This window comes from Pan troglodytes, chromosome 5 (assembly GCF_028858775.2).
Source record: "Pan troglodytes isolate AG18354 chromosome 5, NHGRI_mPanTro3-v2.0_pri, whole genome shotgun sequence".
NCBI classification, from domain to species: Eukaryota; Metazoa; Chordata; class Mammalia; order Primates; family Hominidae; genus Pan; species Pan troglodytes.
This window is the reverse complement of record NC_072403.2, coordinates 41,850,417-41,878,066: the sequence shown is the minus strand read 5'-3', so window position 1 is coordinate 41,878,066 and position 27,650 is coordinate 41,850,417. Positions and strand designations below refer to the sequence as shown.

General features: G+C 40.8%; 1 protein-coding gene across 2 annotated transcripts in view; it reads left to right on the top strand.

The window, feature by feature from the left end:
• Window positions 1-27,650, top strand: part of SLC26A8 (solute carrier family 26 member 8) — an 81,205-nt gene that overhangs the window by 16,643 nt on the left and 36,912 nt on the right. For both annotated transcript variants that reach the window (XM_009451129.5, XM_009451131.5), the window contains exons 4-8: window positions 8,087-8,203; window positions 10,279-10,460; window positions 15,521-15,685; window positions 16,387-16,536; window positions 25,960-26,042. In XM_009451129.5, coding sequence (XP_009449404.4) covers window positions 8,087-8,203; window positions 10,279-10,460; window positions 15,521-15,685; window positions 16,387-16,536; window positions 25,960-26,042 — 697 coding nt within the window. The remainder of the gene's footprint in view (window positions 1-8,086; window positions 8,204-10,278; window positions 10,461-15,520; window positions 15,686-16,386; window positions 16,537-25,959; window positions 26,043-27,650) is intronic.

Genomic DNA, 27,650 nt, shown 5'->3' with positions numbered 1-27,650 from the left:
AAAGTGCTGAGATTACAGGCATGAGCCACCAAGCCCGGCCTCAACACCATTTTTTTTTTTTTTTTTTTTTGAGACGGAGTCTCGCTCTGTCGCCCAGGCTGGAGTGCAATGGTGCAATCTCGGCTCACTGCAAGCTCCGCCTCCCGAGTTCATGCCATTCTCCTGCCTTAGCCTCCCGAGTAGCTGGGACTACAGGTGCCTGCCACTATGCCTGGCTAATTTTTTGTATTTTTAGTAGACACGTGGTTTCACCGCGTTAGCCAGGACGGTCTCAATTTCCTGACCTCGTGATCTGCCCGCCTTGGCCTCCCAAAGTGCTGGGATTACAAGCGTGAGCCACCGCGCCCAGCCTCAACACCATTTTTAAAGAATATCCTCCAGTGAATTGTTTTTGCACCTTTGTCAGAGATCAAATAGGCATCTTTTGTGTGAGTCTCCTAAATTTTCTTCATTCTGTTCCATTGATCTATGTGTCTATCCCTTTACCAATACCATATCTTGACAGTGAGTTTTAAGGTTGAGTGATATGCTTCCTCCAGCTATTTTTTTTTCCAAAATTGTTTTAGCTATTCTTCCGTATTCATTTTATAATCAGCTTATCTAAATTTACCAAAAAAGGTTTTTGTTTAGATTTTGATAGGTATTCCATTAAATCTATAGATTATTTCAGGAAGAATTGGCATCTTTATTATGCTGTCTTCCAATCCATGATTATGGTGTCTCTCCATTTATTTAGGTCCCTTGATTTCCTTCATCAGCCTTTTGTAGTTTTCAGCATAGAGATCCTACGTGTTTTGTTAGATTTGTGCCAAAGTATTTCATTTTAGGGGTTTAAATGATGGTTCAGTCTCCAATTATTCATTGTTTGCATATAAAAATACAATTGATATTTGTGTGTTTTTCTTGTATCCTGAAACTCCTTTATTAGTTCTAAGAATTTTTTGTAGATTCCCTGGAATTAACTACATTGACAATCATGTCATCTGTTAATAGGGGCAGTTATGTTTATTTCTTTTTAATATGAATGGCCTTTATAACTTTTTATTGCTTGTTATACTAGCTAAGACTTCCAATACTATGGTGAATAAGGGTGGTCAGAATAGACATTCTTGCCTTCTTCCTGAACATAGGGGGAAAGCATTCAGTCTTTTACCACTAAGTATGATGTTAGCTGTAGGATTTTTGTTGATGTCCTTTATTAGGTTAGGGAAGTTTTCATCTACTCCAGTTTGCTGAGAAATTTATCATGAATCAATGTTGTATTTTGTGAAATTTTTTTGCATCTATTGATAATGACCATGTGGTTTTTCTCTTTAGATGATTAATATGGCAGGTTACATTAATTGATTTTTTTGAATATTGAACCAGCCTTGCATTCTCAGAATGAGAGTATTCACACTAAGTTACCATATGTGCTAGTTGCATTCCTGCAAAAAGAAATTTTCATGTGGCAGCTACAACCAAAATGGCCCATTTGTATTAACATAGTCACTTTATTTCTATGAATAAAATTTCTAGCATATTCCTATGGTGCTGCAATGAGACAGCTAAACTCTTGGAATTGATGCTTTAACTATGAGCCCCCTGCCAGTTTCTACTTATATTTAAATAAAGACCAAAGTTTGAGGATATCCCATTGCTAAATTAAAAAGTCATCAGTATAATCTTGTATCAAAATAAGAATGGCATTAGAGTAATATCTAGCATTCACCACAACACCTAGCACATAGTAGGTACTCAAAAGATGTTTGTTGAATAAAAATGATTGCATAACTGGTTATGGTAGCTCACACCTGTAATCCCAACACTTTGGGAGGCTGAGGGAGGTGAATCACTTGAGGTCAGGAGATCGAGACCAGCCTAGCCAATATGGCAAAACCCTGTCTCTACTAAAAATACAAAAATTAGCCAGGTGTAGTGGTGTGCCTGTAATCCCAGCTACTCGGGAGGCTAAGGCAGGAGAATTGCTTAAACCTGGAAGGCAGAGGCTGCAGTAAACTGAGATCACACCACTGCATTCCAGCCTGGGTAACAGAGCGAGACTCCATTGGAAAAAAAAAAGATTACATAGCTATATGAATGAATGAATCCAACCAGCTCTTAATACTTGATTAAGGGATTGAATATTAGTTTAATTGATGTGAATAATAAGATAATTTGTAGTGTGAATAATTCAAAAATTGTACTTACATTTGAATACCTGATGACAATAATTTTATTCAAATGAAACAAAAATACTATATGAAGACCTTATTAAAAAGGTGCTGGATCTTCCTCACAGTAGAATTCCAATTTATAAATGTAGAATTAAAGAAGAAAATACAAAATCACCTTCATGAAAATACTACAGTAATAATTGTACATAAAATCTACCCAGTGGATGCTAAAACCAGTGGGTGAAAATTTGCAAACTAAGAAACAGGATTTGCATATTTTCAAAGTATCTCCCTCGAGATATTTATTAACTACCCCACCACTTTACAATAGAAAACCTAGGAGAAAATAGCTTAACTAAGTGATTAATGTGAACATCACCAGTAGTAAAATATATGGATATCATGAATCCTGTGATATGATACAATGAGAAAGATACAACATCATTTCTGTAGTATTCTTGCCAAAAGTGTATAACCTTAGTACAATCATAAGGAAATATAAGACAAACCAAAATTGAGGAGTGTTTGACAAAATAACTGATCTATTAATACTCTTTTAATTTGTCAAAGTCATGAAAGACAGGTAAAAATTAAGGAACTGTTATAGATTGCAGGAATAAGGGGAAATAACAACTAAATGAAATGTGAGACTCTGGATAGAATCCTAGAACAAAATGAAAGACATTAGTAAAAAAACTGATGAGATTCAAATAAAGTTTTTAATTTCTAATGTTAATTTCCTAGCTCTGATCAATATACTATGACTATATAAAATATTAACATTAGGAGAAGCTGTGGAAGGGATATATGGAAACTGCATTATTTTTGTAACTTTTCTGTAATTCTAAAATTAGTTTAAAATTTTTGAAAATTTTAAGGTGTTGGAAAGTTTGGAAATTTTAATTCCCTCTATTTCACTATGGCCTAAACTTAAATGAGACTAGATAACTTAATTCTCAGATTGTTAACCCAGTAATTCTCTTACCTTCCCAGCATTGGTTAGTTATTTAAAACTAACAAAAGATTTTTTCTTCATGCTACACACTGCTTTTCAAGAGTAAATGGGGGCCAGGCGTGGTGACTCATGCCTGTAATCCCAGCACTTTGGGAGGCCAAGGCAGGCAGATCGCTTGAGCTCAGGAGTTCAAGACCAGACTGGGCAACATGGTGAAACCCTTGTCTCTACTAAAAAAAAAAAAAAAAAAAAAAATTTAACTAGGTGTGGTGGTGCAAGTGCCTGTAGTCCCAGCTACTTTGGGAGGCTGAGGTGGAAGGATCACTTGAGCCTGGGAGGTTGAGGCTGCAGTGAGCCAAGATCGCACTCCAGCCTGGGTGACAGAGCAAGACATTGTCACACACACAAAAAAGAAAAAAAGTAAATAGGGGCTATTCAACATTACAACATTATAATGGAGTGCACACGCAGTATATTAAAGCAAGAAAAAGAAGTACAAAGTATAAGAATTATAAATGAATAAAGCTTCATTATTCACAGATGATTTTTATGCAAAGAATTCAAAAGAATATAAAGAAAATTGATATGACTTTTTTAAAAGCAAAAAAAATTTTAAAAAGGCATAAAAAAAGAAAAACAAAGAAAATAGTAAGATTTTATGAATGTTGCTGGATACTAAATCCGCATATAACAATCAGTTATGCTTAGGTGCAATGGCTCATGCCTATAATCCTAGCACTTTGGGAGGTTGAGGCGGGTGGACTGCTTGAGCCCAGGAGTTCAAGACCAGCCTGGCAACACAGTGACACCTTGTCTCTATGAAAACTACAAAAAATCTAGATGGGCATGGTGGTGCATACCTGTAGTCCAGCTACTTGAGAGACTGAGGTGGGACGATTCCCTGAGCCTGGGAGGTTGAAGCTGTAGCGAGCTGTGATTACACCACTGCACTCTAGCCTGGGCAACAGAGCGAGACTCTGTCTCAAAAAAAAAAAAAAAAAGCAGAAATAAAATTGTGTTCAGTATAACTCTTAATATAAAGTTCAAAATGGGAGCAAATTAAACTGTATTGTGTAGGGATATGTACACTACTGGTAAAGAAAAGCAAAGAAATAGGCCGGGCACAGTGGCTCACGCCTGTAATCCCAGCACTTTGGGAGGCCGAGGCGGGCGGATCATGAGGTCAGGGGATCGAGACCATCCTGGCTAACAGGGTGAAACCCCATCTCTACCAAAAATACAAAAAATTAGCTGGGCGTGGTGGCAGGCACCTGTAATCCCAGCTACTCAGGAGGCTGAGGCAGGAGAACGGCGTGAACCCAGGAGGCGGAGCTTGCAGTGAGCCAAGATTGTGCCACTGCACTCCAGCCTGGGCAACAGAGTGAGACTCTGTCTCAAAAAAAAAAAAAGAAAAAAAGAAAAGCAAAGAAATTATTATCATAAATGCCAAAATAAGGAATCCTTCTGTGGGGAGAGGTGGTGTTGTAATCAGAGACCTGGGTGGTACTTACGTAAGTGTTTGTTTTATAAATATTAAGTAAGCTTGACATCTATTAATCTATTTTAATGCATTTTCTACGTGCATGTTATATTTCACAATAAAAATGGAGATTACTAAATTAATTACCAAAACTATTACTAAAGTAATTAGAGCAATTAACACAGTACAATATTGCAGAGATAGACAATTAGGCCAATGAAACAGAAAAAAGTCACACGTATATGAATCACATGATGTGTATCAGATATGTCACTACAGAGACAGGCTTTTAATGACAAATGATGTAAAACACTTGGGTCTCTACAAAGAAAAAACATTTCAGGCCTTTACCTCACACCATACACAAAAATCTATTCCTGGTTGATTAAAGACCTAAATGTAAAAGTTAAAGCAAAAAAGACATTTTGGAATAACATAAGAGAATATCTTTATGATCCTGAGGTAGAAAAAGGTTTCTTAAGTAAGACACCAAAAGCAAAAGGAAAAGCCCAAGGGAAAAGACCGATAAATCTGAAGTAAGTACAATTTAAGAACTTCTATCTATTCAAAGCTGCTATAAAGTTTGAAAAGTGGCCAGTCACAGTGATTTATGCCTGTAATCCCAGCACTTTCGAAGACTGAGGTGGGTGAATCATTTGAGGTCAGGAGTTTGAGACCAGCCTGGCCAACATGGCGAAACCCCGTCTCTACTAAAAATACAAAAATTAGCCGGGCATGGTGGCGTGCGCCTATAGTCCCAGCTAGTCAGGAGGCTGAGGTGGGAGAATCGCTCGAACAAGGAGGTGGAGGTTGCAGCAAGCCAAGATCATCACTGCACTCCAGCCTGGGAGACAGAGAGAGATGCCATCTCAAAAAAAAAAAAAAAAAAAAGATTGAAAAGCAAATCACAGAATGGGAGATACTTGCAAAACAATACGCAACAAAGGCTTTATTTATTATATACATACTCCTATAAATCCATAAAAATAACTAGACAAGGGTGCTCAACATTATTAGTAATAAAGTGGAAAATGAAATTGAAATGAGTTACCACCATACACACTAAAATTAAAAATCTAGCAGTATCAAGTGCTAGCATAGATGTGGATAATGGGAACTGTCATACATTACTGGTGGGAGTATAAATTGCACAACCATTTGGAAAACAGTTTGGCATTATTTAGTAAATGCCCCAGAAGTTGAAATTCAAGCTATATATTCTCAAGAAACTTGTAAATCCATGTACCAGGAGACATGTACAAGAATATTCATAGCAATATTGTTCATAATAGCCCCAAACTGGAAACAAAGACAGGATACCATGAACCCTGGAAACAAAGAGAATGGGAAGGTAGCAACCTTGGATTCTGATGGCTTTTTAGTTCGGTTCCAGTCTCTGATGAGGTCTAACTGCCCTTTGTACCCTTTTAATAAATTTCCTATTTTGCTTAAGCTAATTTGAGTAGATTTTCTGTTACTTGCAATCAATAGAGCCTTGCATAGGGGAAAAAATGTGGTGAAAAAATCCTATAGATTACAAGAGACTTAAGAGACATATCAACCAATGTGAGGACCATATTTGGGTTCTGATTTAGACACACAGATTGTGAAACAAAGCACAACATGTAACAGCAAATAATTTTTTAAAGATCACCCCAAAACTCATCATACCTCTGGTTCAAGGTCTCTCGTGAGATTGCAGTTATCTCAAGGGTCTACTGAGCCTGGAGGATCTGCTTCCAGGCTCACTCATGTAGCTGTTGGCAGGCCTGAGTTCCTCCCCATTCTGGCTTCTCCATATTCACAACATGGCAGCTGGCAGGACCAACTATATGTGTTGGGCCCAATACAAAATAAAAACACAGGGCCCTTAGTTAAAAAATTATGCAGAATTTCAAGACAGTGACAGCAAAGCATTAAACGAAGTGCAAAGTCCTTCTAAGCCCAGGACTCTGTCTTGACTGCATAGATTACAAACCTTTGAAGCCACCTCTGGCTGGTAATGACCTGAATGAGAGAGCACCCAAGATGGAAACCAAAGTCTTTTTGCAACCTAATCTCAGAAGTGACATCCTTTCATTTTTGTTATAGTCTACTCCTTAGAAACAAGTTGGTTAAGTCTATTCCACACTTAATGGGGAGGAAATTGTACAAGGGCAAGAATACCAATTGGCCTGGCTGGGCGCGGTGGCTCATGCCTGTAATCCCAGCACTTTGGGAGGCCGAGGCGGGTGGATCACGAGGTCAGGAGATCGAGACATCCTGGCTAACACGGTGAAACCCCATCTCTACTAAAAATATAAAAAATTAGCCGGGCGTGGTGGCGGGCGCCTGTAGTCCCAGCTACTCGGGAGGCTGAGGCAGGAAAATGGCATGAACCCAGAAGGCGGAGCTTGCGGTGAGCCGAGATCGCGCCACTGCACTCCAGCCTAGGCAACAGAGCGAGACTCCGTCTCAAAAAAAAAAAGAAAAAGAATACCAATTGGCCATTGTGGATCATATTAGAGACCCTCTACCACAACAATCATTTGTAAGATAATCAGGGAAATTTGAACACTGAGTGGATAATGATGATATTGTACTTAAATTAGAAGAGTATTATCATTTAGAGACACATACCAAAATATCTACAGATTAAATAATCGAATGCCTTGGATTTGCCTCAAAGTAATATAGGGTGAGAGAGGAGTAGAAGCATAGATTGGTTATGGGTTAACCATTGTTGAAGTGGATGATGGGTATATGGAATTCATTATACTCTATTTTTGGATGTGTTTGAAATGTCTTATAAAAAGGAGCCTTGCTTATCTAAGACAATAAACCACCTCACTAAATTCATAACTGAATTTAGATGAGTATATCGGTATGATGTAAATTGAGGACAGACTCTTAGGGAAGGAAATAGGGGCTTGAAACATCAAAAGGATGACACTATGCCTGTTAGTCCATTTGCTTCGAAATTTCCAAATTCTCATGGTGCTTCTTAGAAAAGAAAGTAAGTATTAGAGAAGCAGCTGAAGGAAGAGGCTGGAGTGATTGGCCTATGGAAGAGAACCGACACATACCAACTTCAAGTCAGTGAAGTGTGATTCTTGCCTTGCTCTCCAGTTTTATCTTCAGCCCTGGAGAATTCCCACGGCCTGCTTGTGCTAGACTAGGCATAAGGATGGGGCTGCTTTTGAGCTGTTGGAATTAGGGGTCTTATTGCTATGGTATTTGCTTTACATGTTTAGTATTAAGACCTTGCAGTGAATGATGTTTCAGCCTATGATATTGAATTGAAGTGTAAAAGCATGTGGCAAAATAGGAAGAGAAGCTAGGAATCAAAGAAGATAATAAAAAGTGCTAATGAAGGATTGTATGTCCAGAAATACTATTACCACACTCAGTCAGCTATACACATGGATGATTTTTATTTTAAATATTCTTTACAGTTTTTATTTAAGGTGACTTTTAAAGACAAGCTGCTTTTTCTTAAATTATCTTGTTTTTCAGGCCTGACACTTAGTTTGCTGGCAAGGCAACTGATTCCTCCTCTCAACATCGCTTATGCAGCTTTCTGTTCTTCGGTAATCTATGTAATTTTTGGATCGTGTCATCAAATGTCCATTGGTGAGTTCAGCACTGAAATACACATGTGGTGGATGAAGTTTCCATCTTGATCATATATTTATTGCTAAGGAACCCAACATAAAGCTTTAAGATAGAAAGAAAGGAGGCAGAAGGTGGACATTCTATCCATACAGTTAGTGTTCAGATTGTAGAAATAAATACTTCTAGTGTATCATTATTGTCAACACCAGAAAACAGGCCAGCAAGATGTTTCCCAAAGAAATTAAAGGGCAGAGGTACTTTCCTTAAGAAATCACCACACATTGGAATCTGACTTCCCTCAACCCAGAAGATGCAGAAATGATTGTGTCAATACTCCTAGAGCAGATACTTCTTTCATCTGAACCATAATAACCAAACTCCATGGGCTGACTTGTAATACAGCATGCCAGCTTATTAATTTACAGTGAGAAAATGTTATCACAGTAATCAAAACACTGACATCCATAGGATAAATACTTCCCTTCCCTGAGTCAAAAGTCCATCTACTAATTTATAATTAGAAATAACTGTTACAGAGGCCAGACTAATTAAAGGTCATACGATCAGCACATTTACTTCACCTAGGTGAGCCTGCATTGAAATCAAATCACAAAATTCCCCTGTAAGTTTAGAAGGTCATTGCCAACATTTACTCAGTGATGTGCCTTTTCCTGGATTTCTCCACTGAACTGACCAATCCACCAACATTTACCATTCTGAATGACACATTCTTTATATATGTTTTTATGTTCAGTCTGATTAACATCCCATCCTTCCAGACGTGAAGTGCTACTTTTCCTTTTTTAAGAATAGCTTGGCTGGGTACGGTGGCTCATGCCTGTAATCGCAGCACTTTGGGAGGCCGATGCAAGTGGATCATGAGGTCAGGAGTTTGAGACCAGCCTGGCTAACATAGTGAAACCCCATCTCTACTAAAAATACAAAAAATTAGCTAGGCGTGGTGGCGGGTGTCTGTAATCCCAGCTACTTGGGAGGCTGAGGCAGGAGAATTGCCTGAACCCGGGAGGTGGAGGTTGCAGTGAGCCAAGATCACGCCATTGCACTCCAGCCTGGGCAACAAGAGCGAAACTCCGTCTCAAAATAAATAAATAAATAATAAAAATAAAGAATAGCTCATATCTTTATTCAATCTGCTATGTGTTGATTTTACATTTGAACACCAATAAAACAATTTTATTCCTATATTTCCAAGTTTCTGAGGAACCTCACAATCATTTCCAAATACTTATAATAAGGGTTGTTAGAGATTTATTTATGTTAGGTAAATTTAAAGTTAAGATATATCTTTGCTTTCTTATGTGTTATGACAATATGAGGACTAAACAAAATAATGTTTGAAATAAGTTTAATTTACCTCAGTGTCAGTATTATTTTTCTTCCTATTGTTATTGATTGCTTCGTTTTCTTTTCTTTTTTTTTTTTTTTTTTTTTTTTTTGAGACGGAGTTTCGCTCTTGTTGCCCAGGCTGGAGTGCAATCGTGCCATCTCGACTCACGGCAACCTCCGCCTCCTGGCTTCAAGTGATTCTCCTGTCTCAGCCTCCTGAGTAGCTGGGATTACAGGCATGCACCACCATGCCTAGCTAATTTTGTATTTTTAGTAGAGACGGGGTTTCTCCATGTTGGTCAGGCTGGTCTCAAACTCCTGATCTCAGGTGATCCACCTGCCTCAGCCTCCCAAAGTGCTAGGATTACAGGCATGAGCCACCACGCCCGGTGATTGCTTTCTTTTCTAATATTTTCACTGCCGTCTCACTTTTAACCTTCTCTAAGAGCAGACACAGCAGCTGAGCCTGACACCCATTTCAGTCAACTTCTCTATTCCACTCAACATACCCATAACACGAAGAGACTAAATACCTAAACCACCACCATCTAAATTCCATGAGTTGGTCACAATATGTGGAGGCACAGTTCTCTTTCTTGATCTTTCTTACTTCTCAATGGCCACTTTCAAATGAGAAAAGTTATTCAGTTGAAGGACAATCCAGAATTCAACCATACCTTGCTTTTGTCAATATCAGTTTACCTGGACTTGAAACTTCACCTTCTACCTAACATCTTCTTCCATAGGTTCCTTCTTCCTGGTGAGTGCTCTGCTGATCAACGTTCTGAAAGTGAGCCCATTCAACAATGGTCAACTGGTCATGGGATCTTTCGTCAAGAATGAGTTTTCTGCCCCCTCCTACCTTATGGGCTATAATAAATCCTTGAGTGTGGTGGCAACCACAACTTTTCTGACTGGGATTATTCAGGTAGGATCTGAGTCTTCAAATCCCTGAAAAGGAACTGAATAAAGGGGCTATAAACAGACCCCTTCCTTATACTGCTCCTGTGATCCACTGTGATATACCTGGAACTTCAGTGATTTATTTTTTGAAAAATCAGAGGCTGTGTGAATAGCGTGTCTCCTTAGTGACAAAACTTCTCTCTCCTCAGAAATCGTCTACCACTGATTTAGGATGAGATATTGAACATTCTCTTCGGTCCTTTCACCTCTAAGACAAAGGGTCTAAGGGACGATGGTCCAGAGCAGTGGTCCCCAACCTTTTTGAAACCAGGGACCACTTGCAAAAGAAGACAATTTTTCCACAAATGGCAGGTCCGGGCCAGGGAGGGTGGTGGTTTTGGGATGAAACTGTTCCACCTCAGATGACCAGGCATTTGATTCTCATAAGGAGCATGCAACCTAGATCCCTCGCATGTGCAGTTCACAATAGGGTTTGTGCTTCCCTGAGAATCTAATGCTGTGGCTGATCTGACAGAAGGTGGAGAGCTCAGGCAGTGATGCTTGCTTGCCTGCTGCTCACCTCCTGCTGTGCAGCACCTGGCTCCTAACAGGCCACAAACCAGTACCAGTACCGGTCGGTGGCCCCAGGGGGTTGGGGACTCTTAGTCCAGAGCTCCACTCCTGATCTTACCTTTTCAAAAATTGCTTCATATTCTTTTTTTTTTTTTTTAGATGGAGTTTTGCTCTTGTTGCCCAGGCTGTAGTGCAATGGGACAATCGTGGCTCACTGCAATCTCCGCCTCCCAGGTTCAAGTGATTCTCCTGCCTCAGCCTCCCGAGTAGCTGGGATTACAGGTGCATGCCACCACACCCAGCACATTTTTATATTTTTAGTAGAGAAGGGGTTTCACCATGTTAGCCAGGCTGGTCTTGAACTCCTGACCTCAGGTGATCCACCCACCTCGGCCTCCCAAACTGTTGGGATTATAGGTATGAGCCACTGCACCCGGCCAAAAGTTGCTTTATATTCTATCAACAAGAATGGACTCATTTAGCTGGGCATGGTAGCATGTGCCTGTAGTCCCAGTTACTCAGGAGGCTGAGGTGGGAGGATCACTTGAGCCCAGGAGGTTGAGGCTGCAGTAAGCTGTGATCATGCCACTGCACTCCAGCCTGGGTGGCACAGTGAGACCCTGTCTCCAAAATAATAATAATAATAAAAATAATGATGGCCTCACAGGCTCACACACTATCTTTGGGTTAGTAAGCTTTAGAGCCAGATCTGGAATCCTTTTTCTGCATTGACAAGGACCACAGCTAAAGGACAATAATATGAATGACTCATTAAAATCTCAAAACTTATTTTGGCACTGTCTTTAATTTCCTCTGAGAGTCTATCACCAAAAGTTCATCTACTGAACTAGTCACATCCTCCAGGGTTATTTCTCTTTTTTCTCAACTAACCCAGTCTCTAGTTGATTTTCACTGATCTCCCCTGGGACTGTCTTTCACTAAGTAAAGATTTATTGGGTACCTACAAAGGCAGGCTATCAAAGTGGGCAGACTCCAGCCCTGACACTATGAGCTGTGTGAATTTTGGTAAATTATTTTACCTTGGTGGGCCTCAGTTTCCTCATGTGTAAAGCAGGAATAATATTTGTTTTGCAGGGTTCTTAGGAGGATTTAGTGAAAAAAATGCATGCAAAGTATTTAGCCTAGAGCTTGTCACATAGTAAGCATCAATACGTTATAATTAGTGGGCACAGAGAAATGAATTTGGTACTTTAACAGAGACCAAAAATTTAAAAAACAATATATAGTTTCCTGTGGTTAAAAAGTTTAATCTTGTGGGATAAGACAAAATACACAAGCAACCTTTTAATTATCAAGGGGCCTCATGCATGCTTTCTCTTCTCCTTCAAGCCTCAGCTTTTTTCATCTAAAAAAGGAAGAGGGCTGGGCATGGTGGCTCACATCTGTAATCCCAGCACTTTGGGAGACTGAAGCAGGAGGATTGCTTGGGGCCAGGAGTTTGAGACCAGCCTGGGCAACACAGGCAAACTCTGTCTCTACAAAACAAAATAAAAAAAAATAGCTGGGTGTGGTGGTGCACGCCTGTAGCACACTACTATGGTCCTTATTTTAAGAAAACAAGGGCATAGAGAGGTTAAGAAAATTGCCCAGGGTCACATAGCTAAGACACCGAACTGGGATTCAGTTTTAGGGTTGTCTGATTGTAGAATCTGTGCTCTAGGAAATCTTAAGCGTAAAATAATATTCATATAAGAGTTTAGTGCCTAAAGAACATGAAGTTACAAAATAACCTCTAGTTGAGTCGAAGTTATCTGGGAAGGAAACAACTATTTATTGAGCCCCCCCTTTCATTCATTCAACATTTAGTACTGGCTTCCTATAAGAATGGCAGATAGGTTTCATCTCACAGGCCAACCCTGACTGATTAACAGTGGCTGCCTAGAATATTATGTTAACACTGAATGTGATGCCATATTACAGTGGGCAAGAAAGAGTTCTAAGGCAATTGCAGATTTTTGCCATTTACAAGATGGAAGGCAGGGATGGTATGAAGGAGAGTAACATATATTTGCATATATGAGTGATACATATTTGTCACTATTTTCAGATCTGAGCTAGGTATTTTATATGTGTGATGAAATTTAATCTATTCAAAACACTTTACATTGAATATTATTCACATTTTATAGATGAGGAAACTGAGGTTCAGAGAGTTAACTTGCCCACACTTACACAGCCAATGAGTGGCTGGGCCAGGACTGAAGCCAGATTCTCCAAGCCCAGGAACCATGCTTTTTTCACCACACTCCTTAAAGGAGAGGAATTTTACTGAGCTCTTGAAAGATGATGCAGGCCAGCCACAGTGGCTCACGCCTGTAATTCCGGCACTTTGGGATACCAAAGCGGGTGGATCACTTGAGGTCAGGAGTTCAAGACCAGCCTGGCCAACTTGGCGAAACCCTGTCTCTACTTAAAAATACAAAAATTAGCCAGGCGTGGTGCTGGGCACCTGTAATCCCAGCTACTCGGGAGGCTGAGGTGGGAGAATCACCTGAACCTGGGAGGCAGAGGTTGCAGTGAGCCAAGATTGTACCACTGCACTCCAGCCTGGGTGACAGAGCAAGACTCCATCTCAAAAAAAAAAAAAAGAGATGATGCACATGGATTGGCAGAGATGGAAAAAAGAGGGGCTCATGCATAAGCACAGAAGTAGGAGTCAGCCAGTCACTCAAGAAATAGGAAGCAGACTGGCCTGACTAGAGTAAAATAGAACATTGGGCGGCAATGACAGGAGATTAAGGGAGACAGAGTCGGCAGGGCGCGGTGGCTCACACCTGTAATCCCAGCACTTTGAGAGGCCGAGGCGGGCAGATCACAAGGTCAGGAGATCGAGACCATCCTGGCTAACACAGTGAAACCCTGGCTCTACTAAAAATACAAAAAATTAGCCGGGTTTGGTGGCGGGCGCCTGTAGTCCCAGCTACTCAGGAGGCTGAGGCAGGAGAATGGCGTGAACCCGGGAGGTGGAGATTGCAGTGAGCCGAGATCACGCCACTGCACTCCAGCCTGGGCGACAGAGCAAGACTCCATCTCAAAAAAAAAAAAAAAGAAAAAGAAAAAAAAAGGGAGACACAGTGCCGGGCTGATTGAAAGCTTTGAAACAAAAACCTGTTAAAGCAAAATGATTTATTGTTCCAAATTTGTTTGTTTTCTGAGAGCTTTTAGTGGAGTGGAGAGTGAAGTGACGATTGTAGGCTTTAAGACTTCTGTTTTGCTCCTTTCCACCCTGCTTACTGAAAAGTCTTCATTGGGCTGTGCCAGTTTTCTTAACCTACCCTCTTTTTGTTTTTTATTTTTCTTGTTGTAGAGACAAAGTGTCGCCATGTTGCCCAGGCTCATCTCAAATTCCTGAGCTCAAGCGACCCTCCCACTTGAGGCTCCCAAAGTGCTGAGATTACAGGCATGAGCCACCACACCCAACCTAATTGTGGTTTTTATTATAAAAGACGAACATCTCAAATAGTAAAAAAGTGTATAAATTATCAAATGTTGTCCCCAACATCTAACCCCATTCCCCAAAGGTAATTCCTGTTAATCATTTGAGGTCTATCCTTTTAGATCCTGTGTGTATAAAATTTTATTATATACTATATAACATAAATTTTACATACGCATATTGACATGTAAAATACCTTTTTTATTTTTCTTCAGGATATGCATAATCCTGAAAACATAAATAAATTCAATTTAATTATTCTCAGTAAAGATAAGAGTCAAAGGCCAAGAAGTTTGAGCTCGATCCCACTGTTTTGAAATTCTCTTCTCCTTTGTGAAAAGCTGCATTCCTCAGAGGAATGTTAACATCTCCTGAAAAGGGCTATCAAAGCTTCTAATGAAAGAGGTTTAAAAAGGCAAAGGCAGGCCAGGCACAGTGCGTTCATGCCTGTAATCCCAGGGTTTTGGGAGGCCAAAACAGGAGAATCACTTGAGGTCAGGAGTTTGAGACCAGCCTAGGTAACATAGCAAGACCCCCCCCCAATCTCTATTAAAAAAAAAAAAAAAAAAAAAAAGCCCAGTGTGTGCGTCTGTAGTCCCAGCTATCTGGGAAGTTGAAGCAGAGAATCCCTTGTGCCCAGGAGTTTGAGGTTACAGTGAGCTATGATTGCACCACTGCACTCCGGCCTGGGCAACAGAGTGAGATCCTGTCTCATAAATAAATAAATAGGCAAAGGCTTGTTCTGATCACCTTGTCCCTGTTTTCCCCAAGTCAACCTAGAGAGCAGTAGATTCTAGGGCAAGAACTTAAGTGAGCTGACTGCTCACAAAGAAGGAAAGGAGTAGTGTGGGCTAGCACTTGTCGGGAGCCTCTGATCAACATACAAGGACCCATGTTATCAACTTCTGTTCATTAGGGAAAGAGAGTTGCAAGAGTTACCAAAGGGGCCTATCTTAACTTTTCTATTGGAAACCCTTCTTTTCCTGGAGAGTGCCATTGGTGCCATTGCTGGATTGAAGACATTCTACCCCACTCTGGTTTTCTCTTCTCTGCAGCTAATAATGGGCGTATTGGGTTTGGGCTACGTTGCCACTTACCTTCCGGAGTCTGCAATGAGTGCTTACCTGGCTGCTGTGGCACTTCATATCATGCTGTCCCAGCTGACTTTCATCTTCGGGATTATGATTAGTTTCCATGCCGGTCCCATCTCCTTCTTCTATGTGAGTAATTTCAACTCTTACCCAGAGTTACAAATGCCACTCCTCTTGCCTCCAAAGAAAAGTGGAGCTCAGTAGGGAGACTCCCGCCCCTTCTGAAAGGAGACACAGCCTATAGGCAGCTCAGTCAAGAGGGTACTAGAAATATTTTCCTTTATTGGAGAATTAGGGTCTTGATTAATTGCAGATGCCAGTTAGACCATGCTTTCAGTTGACTAACCATTTCAGCTCAGCCTTTTAAACTATCATGATATACATTAAAATTTGGCCTTTAAGATATTGTATCTATCACAGTTCTTCTCATTACCTATCTTATAACAGACATGTATCCTAAAACATCTAAAGGATATACAAGACTAAGTAGTTCCTAAATGTAAGAATAGGGTAGGAGCTAAGCTACAGTATATTATTTGGGAAAACTAATAACTATTGGCTTATAAACAGAACTTCTAGGGCCTGTTCATTATACTAAAACATACAGTGTATTCTCTCCTTATTCTTATTGAGCATTACTGTCCCTCTTTTTACAAAATTGGCCACCCCCACCATGCTTGCCCTCACTGTTCTAGTAATACCCATAAAGACCTTTGTACCCAGAAACTCTACTTGGGGACTTCTTTTTGGGTGAATCTACAGTGTCAATTTCTAGACTTAGGCAATTACTACATCCCTTTCTAAGCCTCCGTAATTTTATTTTCTTTCAGGACATAATTAATTACTGTGTAGCTCTCCCAAAAGCGAATTCCACCAGCATTCTACTATTTCTAACTGTTGTTGTTGCTCTGCGAATCAACAAATGTATCAGAATTTCTTTCAATCAGTATCCCATTGAGTTTCCCATGGAATTATTTCTGGTAGGTGTTTTTGATGTCTCAAATTCATAGTTTGCATAATTTTAGTATTTTTAAAAAATGCTGAGTTGAATTGTGTAAAAGCTGAATACATTTAGTTTTCAATATATGCTTATATTTGTGAAAACATGCTTGTTTTCTTTTTCTAAAATATGTTAATATACAGTTGACAACTAAAAATTGAATCTATTGTTTATGATGTGATATTTTGATATACATCGTGAAATGTTTAAATCAAGTTTTTTTTTTTTTTGACAGAGTCTTGCTCTGTTGCCCAGGATGGAGTGCAGTGGTGCAATCTTGGCTCACTGCAACCTCTGCCTCCCAGGTTCAAGCAATTCTCTTGCCTCAGCCTCCTGAGTAGCTGGAATTACAGGCGTGTGCCACAACGGCGAGCTAATTTTTGTATTTTTTTAACAGAGACAGGATTTCACCATGTTGGCCAGGCCAGTCTCAAACTCCTGACCTCAGGTGATCCGCCTGTCTCAGCCTCCCAAAGTGCTAGGATTACAGGCGTGAGCCACCATGCCTGGCCTAATTATCATTTTTAATTGTTTTCGCCTTGCAGCCCTAGCAGCAGTTATTATTTTTGTTGTGAGAACATTTAAGATCTACTCTCTTAGCAATTTCAAGTACACATTATTAACTATAGTCACAATAGCACAATAGATCTCCCTCACAAAATGCTTATTCTCCAAGTACTTTTATCTATTGCCTCGTTCTCATAAGATTTCAAAGATAAGGTTTTTTTTCCCCCTTAAGAAAGAAATACGGGCTCATTCTAAGTTTGAAAAACATAAGGAAGTTTAAAAAAGTGGTTGAGGAAAAGAAATTCCTATAGTTGCACCATCCAAAGTCAACTACTATTGATACTTTAGTATTTTCAGTTATTCACTCCTTTCTTCTCTCAGACAAACATATGACAGGCCTAGCCTCAATGTTGGTGAATTTCCGTCTTTTTCTACATAAATGTTTTATTTTTATTTTAATGTAGTTGAAATCATACTGTTTTCAACCTCCATTCCTTCTCACTATGCTACAATAAGGAAATTGAGGCAGCTCATCCCTGGACTTGAACATAGGAGCACATCTAGATGAGAAGATGTCAAACTCAGAGGACCTTCCTAAAAAATTAAAATAAAATAAAATCCAAGAGTTGAGGCACAAGCAATCTCATGTTAAATGATAACAGGCAAAGGGCCAAAGAACCAAGGAGGAAATGAACGGCCCTTTCCTATGGCTAGAACCAGATGCATTCACAAAGGAAACATATGATGTTCATGGAGAAACAATTGGAAGATTTGAACATCTTGTTCAATAAGAACCCATACCCAAACCTCAGCCTTCAGAAAGAAATGGCCTCAAAAATGGACATGTATCCAACAGTACAGGTTTGGCTCAAAAACCACAGAGCAGAGGCCAGGTGCGGTGGCTCATGCCTGTAATCCCAGCACTTTGGGAGGCCAAGGCAGGCAGGTTACCCGAGGTCGGGAGTTCGAGACCAGCCTGACCAACATGGAGAAACCCTGTCTCTACTAAAAATACAAAACTAGCCGGGTGCGGTGGCACATGCCTGTAATCCCAGCTACTCAGGAGGCTGAGGTAGGAGAATGGCGTGAACCCAGGAGGCGGAGCTTGCAGTGAGCCGAGACAGTGCCACTGCACTGCAGCTTGGGTGAAAGAGCGAGACTCCGTCTCAAAAAAAAAAAAAAAAAAACGAAAACAAACAAACAAAAAAAAACAGAACAAAACTCAAGAAAGCAAAATGCAAGCTTATTCAGCAAACACAATCTCAACAACAGCAATTAGCTGAGGATAGAGTCAAGACCAGTCCTTCCTAAGAAATACAGATATACCAGCCAAATCTCCTAATGATGCCTATCTTGTAGTCCTAGTTTATACAGATCACTGGGCACCCTGGTTGCGACTCACGTTATGCTCCAATGTTAAGGTCCCTACAGATGACTTTGTTGTCCACAAAACAGTTCATTTTGACTGCTGCCAAGATCCTAGAATATACTGCTCCTGCTTCTATCCCATTTTTGGAATCCTGAGTTTATTCTCCATGTTTCAATTCTAATTCTTTTGACTGTTCACCTCTACAAAGTAGAGAGAGATACTAGACACAAAAGGTAACATATTGTAATGTGTGTAATGATTTCCTACAAGAGAGTACTTTTCAGCAATAAGGAACAAACTGGAGATACACACACACATTGTGTGTACAACATGGATGGATTTCAAAAACATTATGTAGCATGAAAGAAAAAAGACACAAAAGGCTACATACTGTATAATTCCATTACATGAATTCCTAGAGCAGGAAAAACTAATCTGTCATGACAAAAAGATTAGTGGCTGCCCATTTGGAAAAATTAAATAGTAAGTGGTAGAAAACTAATTTATCAGGGTGATGGAAATGTTTCATGTGTTAATTAGCTGTTAGTTAGGGTGGCAGTTACCTGGCATATAAATTCCTCAAAACATATAGAACTGGCCGGGTGCGGTGGCTCACGCTTGTAATCCCAGCACTTTGGGAGGCCGAGGTGGGTGGATCACGAGGTTAGGAGATTGAGACCATCCTGGCCAACATGGTGAAACACTATCTCTACTAAAAATACAAAAACTTAGCCGAGCGAGGTGGCAGGCGCCCGTAGTTCCAGGTACTCGGGAGGCTGAGGCAGGAGAATGGTATGAACCTGGGAGGCAGAGCTTGCAGTGAGCTGAGATCCCACCACTGTACTCCAGCATGGGCAACAGAGCGAGATTCCGTCTCAAAAAAAAACCAAAAACCGTATAGAACTGTATATCTAAAAGCTGTGCACTTTACTGTATCTAAATTATACCTTAATATAAATAAATATATATAACAAAGAAATTGAGGCAAATGAGATGTTAAATGTTTTTTCTAATCTGTGTCATTAGTAAGTAGCAGAGCTAGGGCTCACTGTCTAATAATAATGTTTCTTGTTTCTTTTCTTTTCTTTTCTTTTTTCTTTGAGGCAGAATCTCGCTCTGTCACCCAGGCTGGAGTGCAGTGGCATGATCTCGGCCCACTGCAACCTCCGCCTCCCAGATTCAAGCGATTCTTCTTCCTCAGCCTCTCGAGTAGCTGGGATTACAGGCGCCCACCACCATGCCCAGCTGATTTTTATATTTTTAGTAGAGACGGGGGTTTCACCATGTTGGCCAGGCTGGCCTCAAACTCCTGACCTCAAGTGAGCTGCCTGCCTCAGCGTCCCAAAGTGCCAGGATTACAGGCATGAGCCAATGCATCTGGCCTCTTGTTTCTTTTCTAAAATCTGCTGATAAAATTTATCTTTTACAGTTATAATTAACATTTTACCATGATAAAGATATTTTCATCAATAAAGCTCAGATTTTCTAAGTCAGCATTTTTCATTTTAAGATTGCTCAATTCGGGGCCAGGCACGGTGGCTCACGCCTATAATCTCAGACCTTTGGGAGGCCGAGGTGGGCCGACCACCTGAGGTCAGGAATTCAAGACCAGCCTCGCCAACATGGTGAAACCTTGCCTCTACTAAAAATACAAAAATTAGCCGGGCATGGTGGCATGTGCCTGTAATCCCAGCTACTCCAGAGGCTAAGGCAGGAGAATCACTTAACCCGGGAGGCGGAGGTCACAGTGAGCCAAGATCATGCCACTGCCTTCCAGCCTGGACGACAGAGCAAGACTCCATGTAAAAAAAAAAAAAAAAGAAAAAGAAAGAAAGGTTGCTGAATGTTTGGGTGTCAATGAGAATTATTTCTTTTTTAAGTGGTGGTCTGTGGCAAAGATGCTTAAAATTAACCAAATAATCATGTGTCCCCTGCACCTCCCAGTCTCTCTTGCAATTAGGAGGACCCTGTGACTTTTGAGCCAAAGTAGAGGTGAATAGGTGCAAGTTCCCTCTTCTTTCCTCCCCTGCTGTGATGATGACAGGGGCAGTATGTTAAGAAAATGGAGACTGGGAGCGGTGGCTCACGCCTGTAATCCCAGCACTTTGGGAGGCCAAGACAGGCAGATCATGAGGTCAGGAGATCGAGACCATCCTGGCTAAATGGTGAAACCCTGTTTCTACTAAAAAGACAAAAAAATTAGCTGGGCATGGTGTTGTGCACCTGTAGTCCCAGCTACTCGGGAGGCTGAGGCAGGAGAATGGCATGAACCTGAGAGGCGGAGCTTGCAGTGAGCTGAGATCATGCCACTGCACTCCAGCCTGGGAGACAGCAAGACTCTGTCTCAAAAAAAAGAAAAGGAAATGGAATCCCCAGGTGAAATTAGCTCAAATCCCTGGGGCACTGCTTGCAAAGAAGCTGCCTGAGAGACACCAACCCACCATGGACTTTGTGTGGGCAAAAAAATAACTTCGATGTGTTAAAATGCTACAATCTCATGGCTTGTACGTTGCCACAGCATAACCCACTTATACTAACTAATCCAGGTCTATCCTCTTCAAGGTTGAAAAATACTGCCTTGGGACTTTAGACTAAACTTTCTTATAACTGTTACCTACTTCTTGTAGAGGTGCATATTCTTTTCCCTTTGAATGTTTGAAAAGCTATTAATTCATAAAGCCCAGAAGCTGAAAGGCTTGTTTTTCAAAAGATTTTTCAAAACCCTGAAGGCAGATCCAGCAATCCCACTATTGGGTATACACCTAAAGGAAATGAAATCAGTATGTTGAGTAGATACCTGCACTCTCATGTTCGCTGCAGCACTATTTAAAACACCTAAGATACAGAATCAACCCAAGTGTTCATCAACAGATAAATGGATACATGTGGTATATACAGGTATTAGTTGATAGACATGTAACAAAAAATGATTTTTTAAAAAATGTGGTATACATATACAATGGAATACTATTCAGCCTTTAAAAAAAAGGAAATCCTTCTCCTTAAAGCCTGGGTATTTTGTTTAAAAAAATTAAAATAAAATACAAAATAAAAAGAAGGAAATCTTGTCATTTGGGACAACGTGGATGAACCCAGAGGACATGTTAAGTGAAATAAGCCAGGCACAGAAAGAAAAGTACTGCATGATCTCATTTATATGTGGAATCTAAAAAGGTTGAACTCATTGAAGTGAAGAGTAGAATGGTGGTTACCAGGGTCTAGAGTTGCAGGAGAGTGGTTTGGGGAGATGTTGGCCAAAGGATACAAAATTTCAATTTGATAAGAGGAATAATTTCAAGAGATCTGTTGTATAATATAGTAACTACAGTTAGTAACAATGTATCATATTCTTGAAAATTGCCAAGAGATTAGATTTTAAGTGTTTTCACCACACCAAAAAAGATGTGTAGGCATGGTAGCTCACACCTGTAATTTCAGCACTTTGGGAGGCCGAGGCGGGTGGATCACCTGAGGTCAGGAGTTCAATACCAGCCTGGCCAACAGGGAGAAACTCTGTTTCTACTAAAAATACAAAATTAGCTGGGCATCATGGCACATGCCTGTAATCCCAGCTACATGGGAGACTGAGGCAGGAGAATTGCTTGAACCCAGGAGGTGAAGGTTGCAGTGAGCCGGGATTGTGCCATTGCACTCCAGCCTGGGCAACAAGAGCAAAACTCCGTCTCAAAAAAAAAAAAAAAAGATGTATATGTGAAGTAATGCATCTATTAATAGCTCGATTCAGCCATGCCACAACGTGTATATATATATATTTTAAAACAACATGTTGTATATGACAAATATATATGATTTTTATTTGTTAATCCTTAAAAACAAAACCCTGGATACAAATGGTGCTCTAGAGCTCGGGAAACAATGTGTATATCGAGTTTGTAGGGTGCAGTCAGAGACAGCCTCTCCTTTCCCAGCCCATCTCTGGCACCTTAGGAGGCTGCAGCTTTGTAGTCACCAGCAGACAGCAGCCATGAACAGACAGCAGCCCTCTTTTTTTTTTTTTTTGGAGACGGAGTCTTGCTCTGTCTCCTAGGCTGGAGTGCAGTGGCGCAATCTCAGCTCACTGCAGCCTCTGCCTCCCAGGTTCAAACGATTCTCCTGCCTCAGCCTCCCGAGTAGCTGGGATTACAGGTACACACCACCATGCCTGGCTAATTTTTTTATTTTTAGTAGAGACGGGGTTTCACCATGTTGGCCAGGACGGTCTCGATCTCCTGACCTCGTGATCTGCCCACCTTGGCCTCCCAAAGTGCTGGGATTACAGGCGTGAGCCACCATGCCCAGCCCTCTCTTAAGAGACATCAGCACCAAGGATCATAGTGATGTTCCTTCAAGCAGTCTGTAAACCCAGATGTATCTGACACAGGTCTCAATCAATTTAGAAAGTTTATTTTGCCAAGGTTAAGGAAGCCCCCATGACATAGCCTCTGGAGGGAGGTCCTACCAACATGTTCAGGGTACAGCTTGCTTTTATACATTAGGGAGACACAATATATCAATCAATACCTGTAAGATTTACACTGGTTTGATCTGGAAGGGTGGGACAAATTGAAGGGGTGGGGGCTTCCATATCATAGGCAGATTTAAAATTTTTCTGATTGGTAATTGATTGAAAGAGTTATTATCAATAGAGACGAATGTCTGGGTTACGGTAAGGGGTTGTGGAGACCTAAGCTGTGTCATGCAGATGAAGCCTCCAAGTAGCAGGCTTCAAAGAGAATGGGTTGTAAATGTTTCTTATCAGACTTAAGGGTCTGTTTTGAGGTTAATGCTGGTTGGCTTTTCCTGAATTCCAAAAGGGAGGAGGGATATAATGAGGTATGTCTGACCCCTGCTTCAATCATGGCCTGAACTAGTTTTTTCAGGTTAACTTCGGAATTCCCTTGGCCAAGAGATGGGATCCATTCAGATGACTGGGGGCCTTAGAATATTGTTTTTGGTTTACACAGCCTTGAAAGCAATCAACATGAACCAGAGTTATAAGGAAAGGAGAGAAGTGAGAGTGCAAAGAATTCTGTGGTTTGACCATTGCTGACAGATTGGTTTGTGAGCCACAGTCAAGATATTCCTCTGGGGGCCAAGCTCGGTGTCTCATGCTTGTAATCCCAGCACTTTGGGAGGCGGAGGCAGGTGGATTGCTCGAGGTCAGGAGTTCGAGACCAGCCTAGCCAACATGATGAAACCCCATCTCTACTAAAAATAAAAAAAATTAGCTGGGCATAGTGGTGCACACCTGTAGTCCTAGCTACTCAGGAGGTGGAGGCAGGAGAATTGCTTGAACCCGGGAGGTAGAGGTTGCAGTGAGCCAAGATTGTGCCACTGCACTCCAGCCTGGTTAGCAGAGCAAAGACTCTGTCTCAAAAAAAAAAAAAAAAAAAAAAAAAAAAAAAAAAAAAAGAAGAAGAAGAAGAAGAAGAAAGAAAGAAAAGAAGAATATATTCCTTTGGAGAATGCTATAAGTAATTACAATGCTCCATGAGGTGAGGTAGGGGAGGAAACAGAGGTCCAGCAATAAAATAGGTGAAGGCTTACAATAATTGCAGTTTAGGCATTAACCTTTTTTGTGACCTAATTTGTGCTCACAGGCTATTGAAGCCTGCAACACACTACCTATACACGTCATGTCAAGTGATGGGGACACAGTTTCTGCCACATAGCAGGGATTAGAGATGCAGGGTAGAACTAGAAAAAGGCCTCCCTGTTTCCCTTAGCAGTGAGGAAAACGAGAGAGGGAGGATGGAGGCGCCCACAGTCTAGGGTCTAAAATGCCTTTTACAGCACCCACAAAGAAATTACTAATGTTTAGATGTGCTGGAGGAAACTGCACACATCTATCAATCTGTCCTTAAGAGAGCAGACTCGGCCAGGCGCAGTGGCTCACGCCTGTAATCCCAGCACTTTGGGAGGCCGAGTTAGGAGGATCACCTGAGGTCAGGAATTCAAGATCAGCCGGGCCAACTTGGCAAAACCCCATCTCTACTAAAAAATACAAAAAATTAGCCGGGTGTGGTGGCACACGCCTGTAATCCCAGCTACTTAAGGAAGCTGAGGCATGAGAATCGCTTGAACCCAGGAGGCAGAGGTTGCAGTGAGCTGAGACTGTGCCACTGCACTCCAGCCTGAGCAACAAGAGCAAAACTCCATTTAAAAAAAAAAAAAAAAAAGAACAAAAGAGCAGACTCAATATTTAGGAAAATTTTCAAGGCAACAACTGAGATCCAGGTAGACTATACTGATAATTCAAGGGTCCCTTGGCTATAAGAAATTATACATATGTTCATAATTTATGTATATTTAAGCTGTATAGCAAACAAAAAATGTAACAATAGTTGTCTTTGGATGAGTTATTTCTGTTTTTCAATGTTTCATATTTTCATTTTTCTCTGTGAACAAGTATTACCTTTAAACTGGAAATAAGAGTTCCTTGCCATGCTTGCCATACTTCTTGCCTCTTAATTACATAAAAACCAAGACTCTTCTCTGATCCAAGCTGTAATCCAGATTCTTCCTTCCATTCTAATCTGTAGACTTCCTAGGGGTCTTCATCTGATAACAGTATCACAGGTTAGACAACTGCTGTTCTATTCAGCGTCTGGTTGAACTCCTGCAGTAGATGCTGGGGAAAGAGGTATGTGTTAGTAGGAAGAATAGGATAAAGCAACTGTATAATTGCTATTTTAAAACATAGGAATTGAGGTCTCTTGTCTCTGGTTTAATCTGCATTGACGCAGAGTCTTTATAAGCTATAACAGCTGCTAGGTTGTCTCTTTTCCCTCTAATTAAAAGTCAGGGACTAGAGGGAGAATTGCCATTTTTAGAAGTAAATGAAAGGGGGGAAAAGCAGGTAGTTGCTTTGCTACAGAACTTTTTCTTTGTGCAATTAAATGTTGCTCCATATTATTAAGGGTTAATCATGTTTCTCTTTTGGTATACCTCAACAAGCCCCTAAAAGGCATGTCTGTATTACTACAATGTACCTGGAACTAAAAACTTTTGAAACTGAAAACTTGATACAGCCATTATCTGAAAACATGTTTATATTAATCTAGATGTTTAAAGTTGGTGGGGAGATTCCCCACTTCCTGATAAACTCTGAAATACCCTTTATTTAAGGAGGAGCAAAGAGGTATTTTCCAAGTCATTCAGTATTTAAATGGATCGATCTCACTAAAAGCCATTGAGATTCAAATATATTAAATATTAAAACAAGAAAAAATAAATAAAGATGGTGGGGATACAGAAGTTCATGGCGTCCATTTGTTCCCATCATGGTCACAGACCAAGTTGTTTTGCACTCTGGCTTAGAGAACCAAAAGAATCAGGGAAGATCTCTAATGCCTGCCTTGCTCCGCTGAACTAGCCATGCCTCTCTCTCCAACTTGCATGCATAGGGACTGCTGCCTGTTTCATTTTCTGTCCTGCCAGAGGCAATGGGCAACTCTGCTTCTGGAAGCGATGCACTATATTTAGGTATTCATATGCCCCCCTCCCTTTTTTTTTAACCCCCTACAGATTATTGGCTTCACTGTGATTGCAAACAAGATAAGCATGGCCACAGAAACCAGCCAGACGCTTATTGACATGATTCCTTATAGGTCAGTAATTCCACTTTTCAAGATTGCTTTTCTCTTTCTGATACCCTCTCTTAGCCTCTGACCACACAGCCTGATTGATATTTTCTACTAGCAGTCTCTGGCCAAAGCAAAATTCATTTTAGAACACAGAGGTTCATGAAAGGAGAAGGGCTAGGGACAACTCCTTGTGTCTTCTCTGGTCAGCCTCTGTCTCTCTTCTCATAGTTGAACCAATCCCCTTATCCAGGAAAACTGTTATATGCACTGAATACCAGAGAATCTCATGTTTTTTTTCATAGCACATGATAGGCCTTCTCAACTACCATACCTCTCTGATTAATTCTCAAGGGGTGGACAAGAGATGCCTCGGTTTTTCTAGCCTCTCTCCTGTGGGTCTGTGTTCAGAAGATGAACGTTCCTTCTGCCTTCACAAACTTAGACTAAATAGATGCCCTGTTTTTATTTATTTATATATTTATTTATTTATTTTTGAGACAGGGTCTCACTCTGTTGCCTAGGCTGGAGTGCAGTGGCGCAATCATGGCTCACTGCAGCCTTGAATTCTCAGGCTCAAGTGATCCTCCCTCCTCAGCTCTCTGAGTAGTTGGGACTACAGGTGCACACCGCCATGCACTGCCACGCCTGGCTAATTTTTTGCATTTTTAGTAGAGACAGCATTTTGCTGTGTTGCTCAGGCTAGTCTCAAAATCCCGGACTCAAACATTCCTCCTGCCTTGGCCTCCTATAGTGCTGGGATTACAGGCATGAGCCACAGTGCCCAGTCAGAATTGGTGCCCTTGAGCAACATTGTTTTCTTACTCTGGGTAGAAAGTGATCTTCAAATAGCCTGGCATATGGAGTTCTTAAGGACTCACAATCAATTTACATTATAATTCCTACCAGTGACTATGAGGCATGGCTCTTGCTTCTGTTAGGAAATTATTTTTTTTTAACCTTAATCAGATGAATCACATTAGCTAAGAAAGGCAATATACTGCAGTTTCTTGACTCACAGAGAGGCTTTTGAAGAGCATTGCCCATTTCCTCACGTTGTATAATAAGGAATTCTGTAAAGAGTGAAGCATACTTGCTAAAACTCCAGGATCACAAAATGTAGGCTTTTTTTTTTCTTTTTGAGACAAGTCTTGCTCTGTCGCCCAGGCTGGAGTGCAATGCGCTATCTCAGCTCACTGCAACCTCCACCTCCTGGGTTCAAGTGATTCTCCTGCTCAGCCTCCTGAGTAGCTGGAATTACAGGTGCCTGCCACCACGCCTGGCTAATTTTTGTATTTTTTGTAGAGACAGGGTTTCACCATGTTGGCCAGGCTGGTCTCGAACTCCTGGACTCAGGTGATCCTCCCACCTCCACCTCCCAAAGTGCTGGGATTACAGGCGTGAGTCACCACACCCGGGCAAATGTAGGCTATTTTGACACAATCAGTTTGAACTAGTCTCATAACCTACCCAGTTCTCAATGAAATCTGACGATGGCTGAATCAACTTGAAATTCCAGTCAATTAAAAAATGTGGGCAGACACCACCTAGGTACTAGAGAGTACAAAGATAAGCAAGACACGATCTCTGTCCTCAGGAAAAAAAATAATAACAAGAACAACAGTGGGATTGACA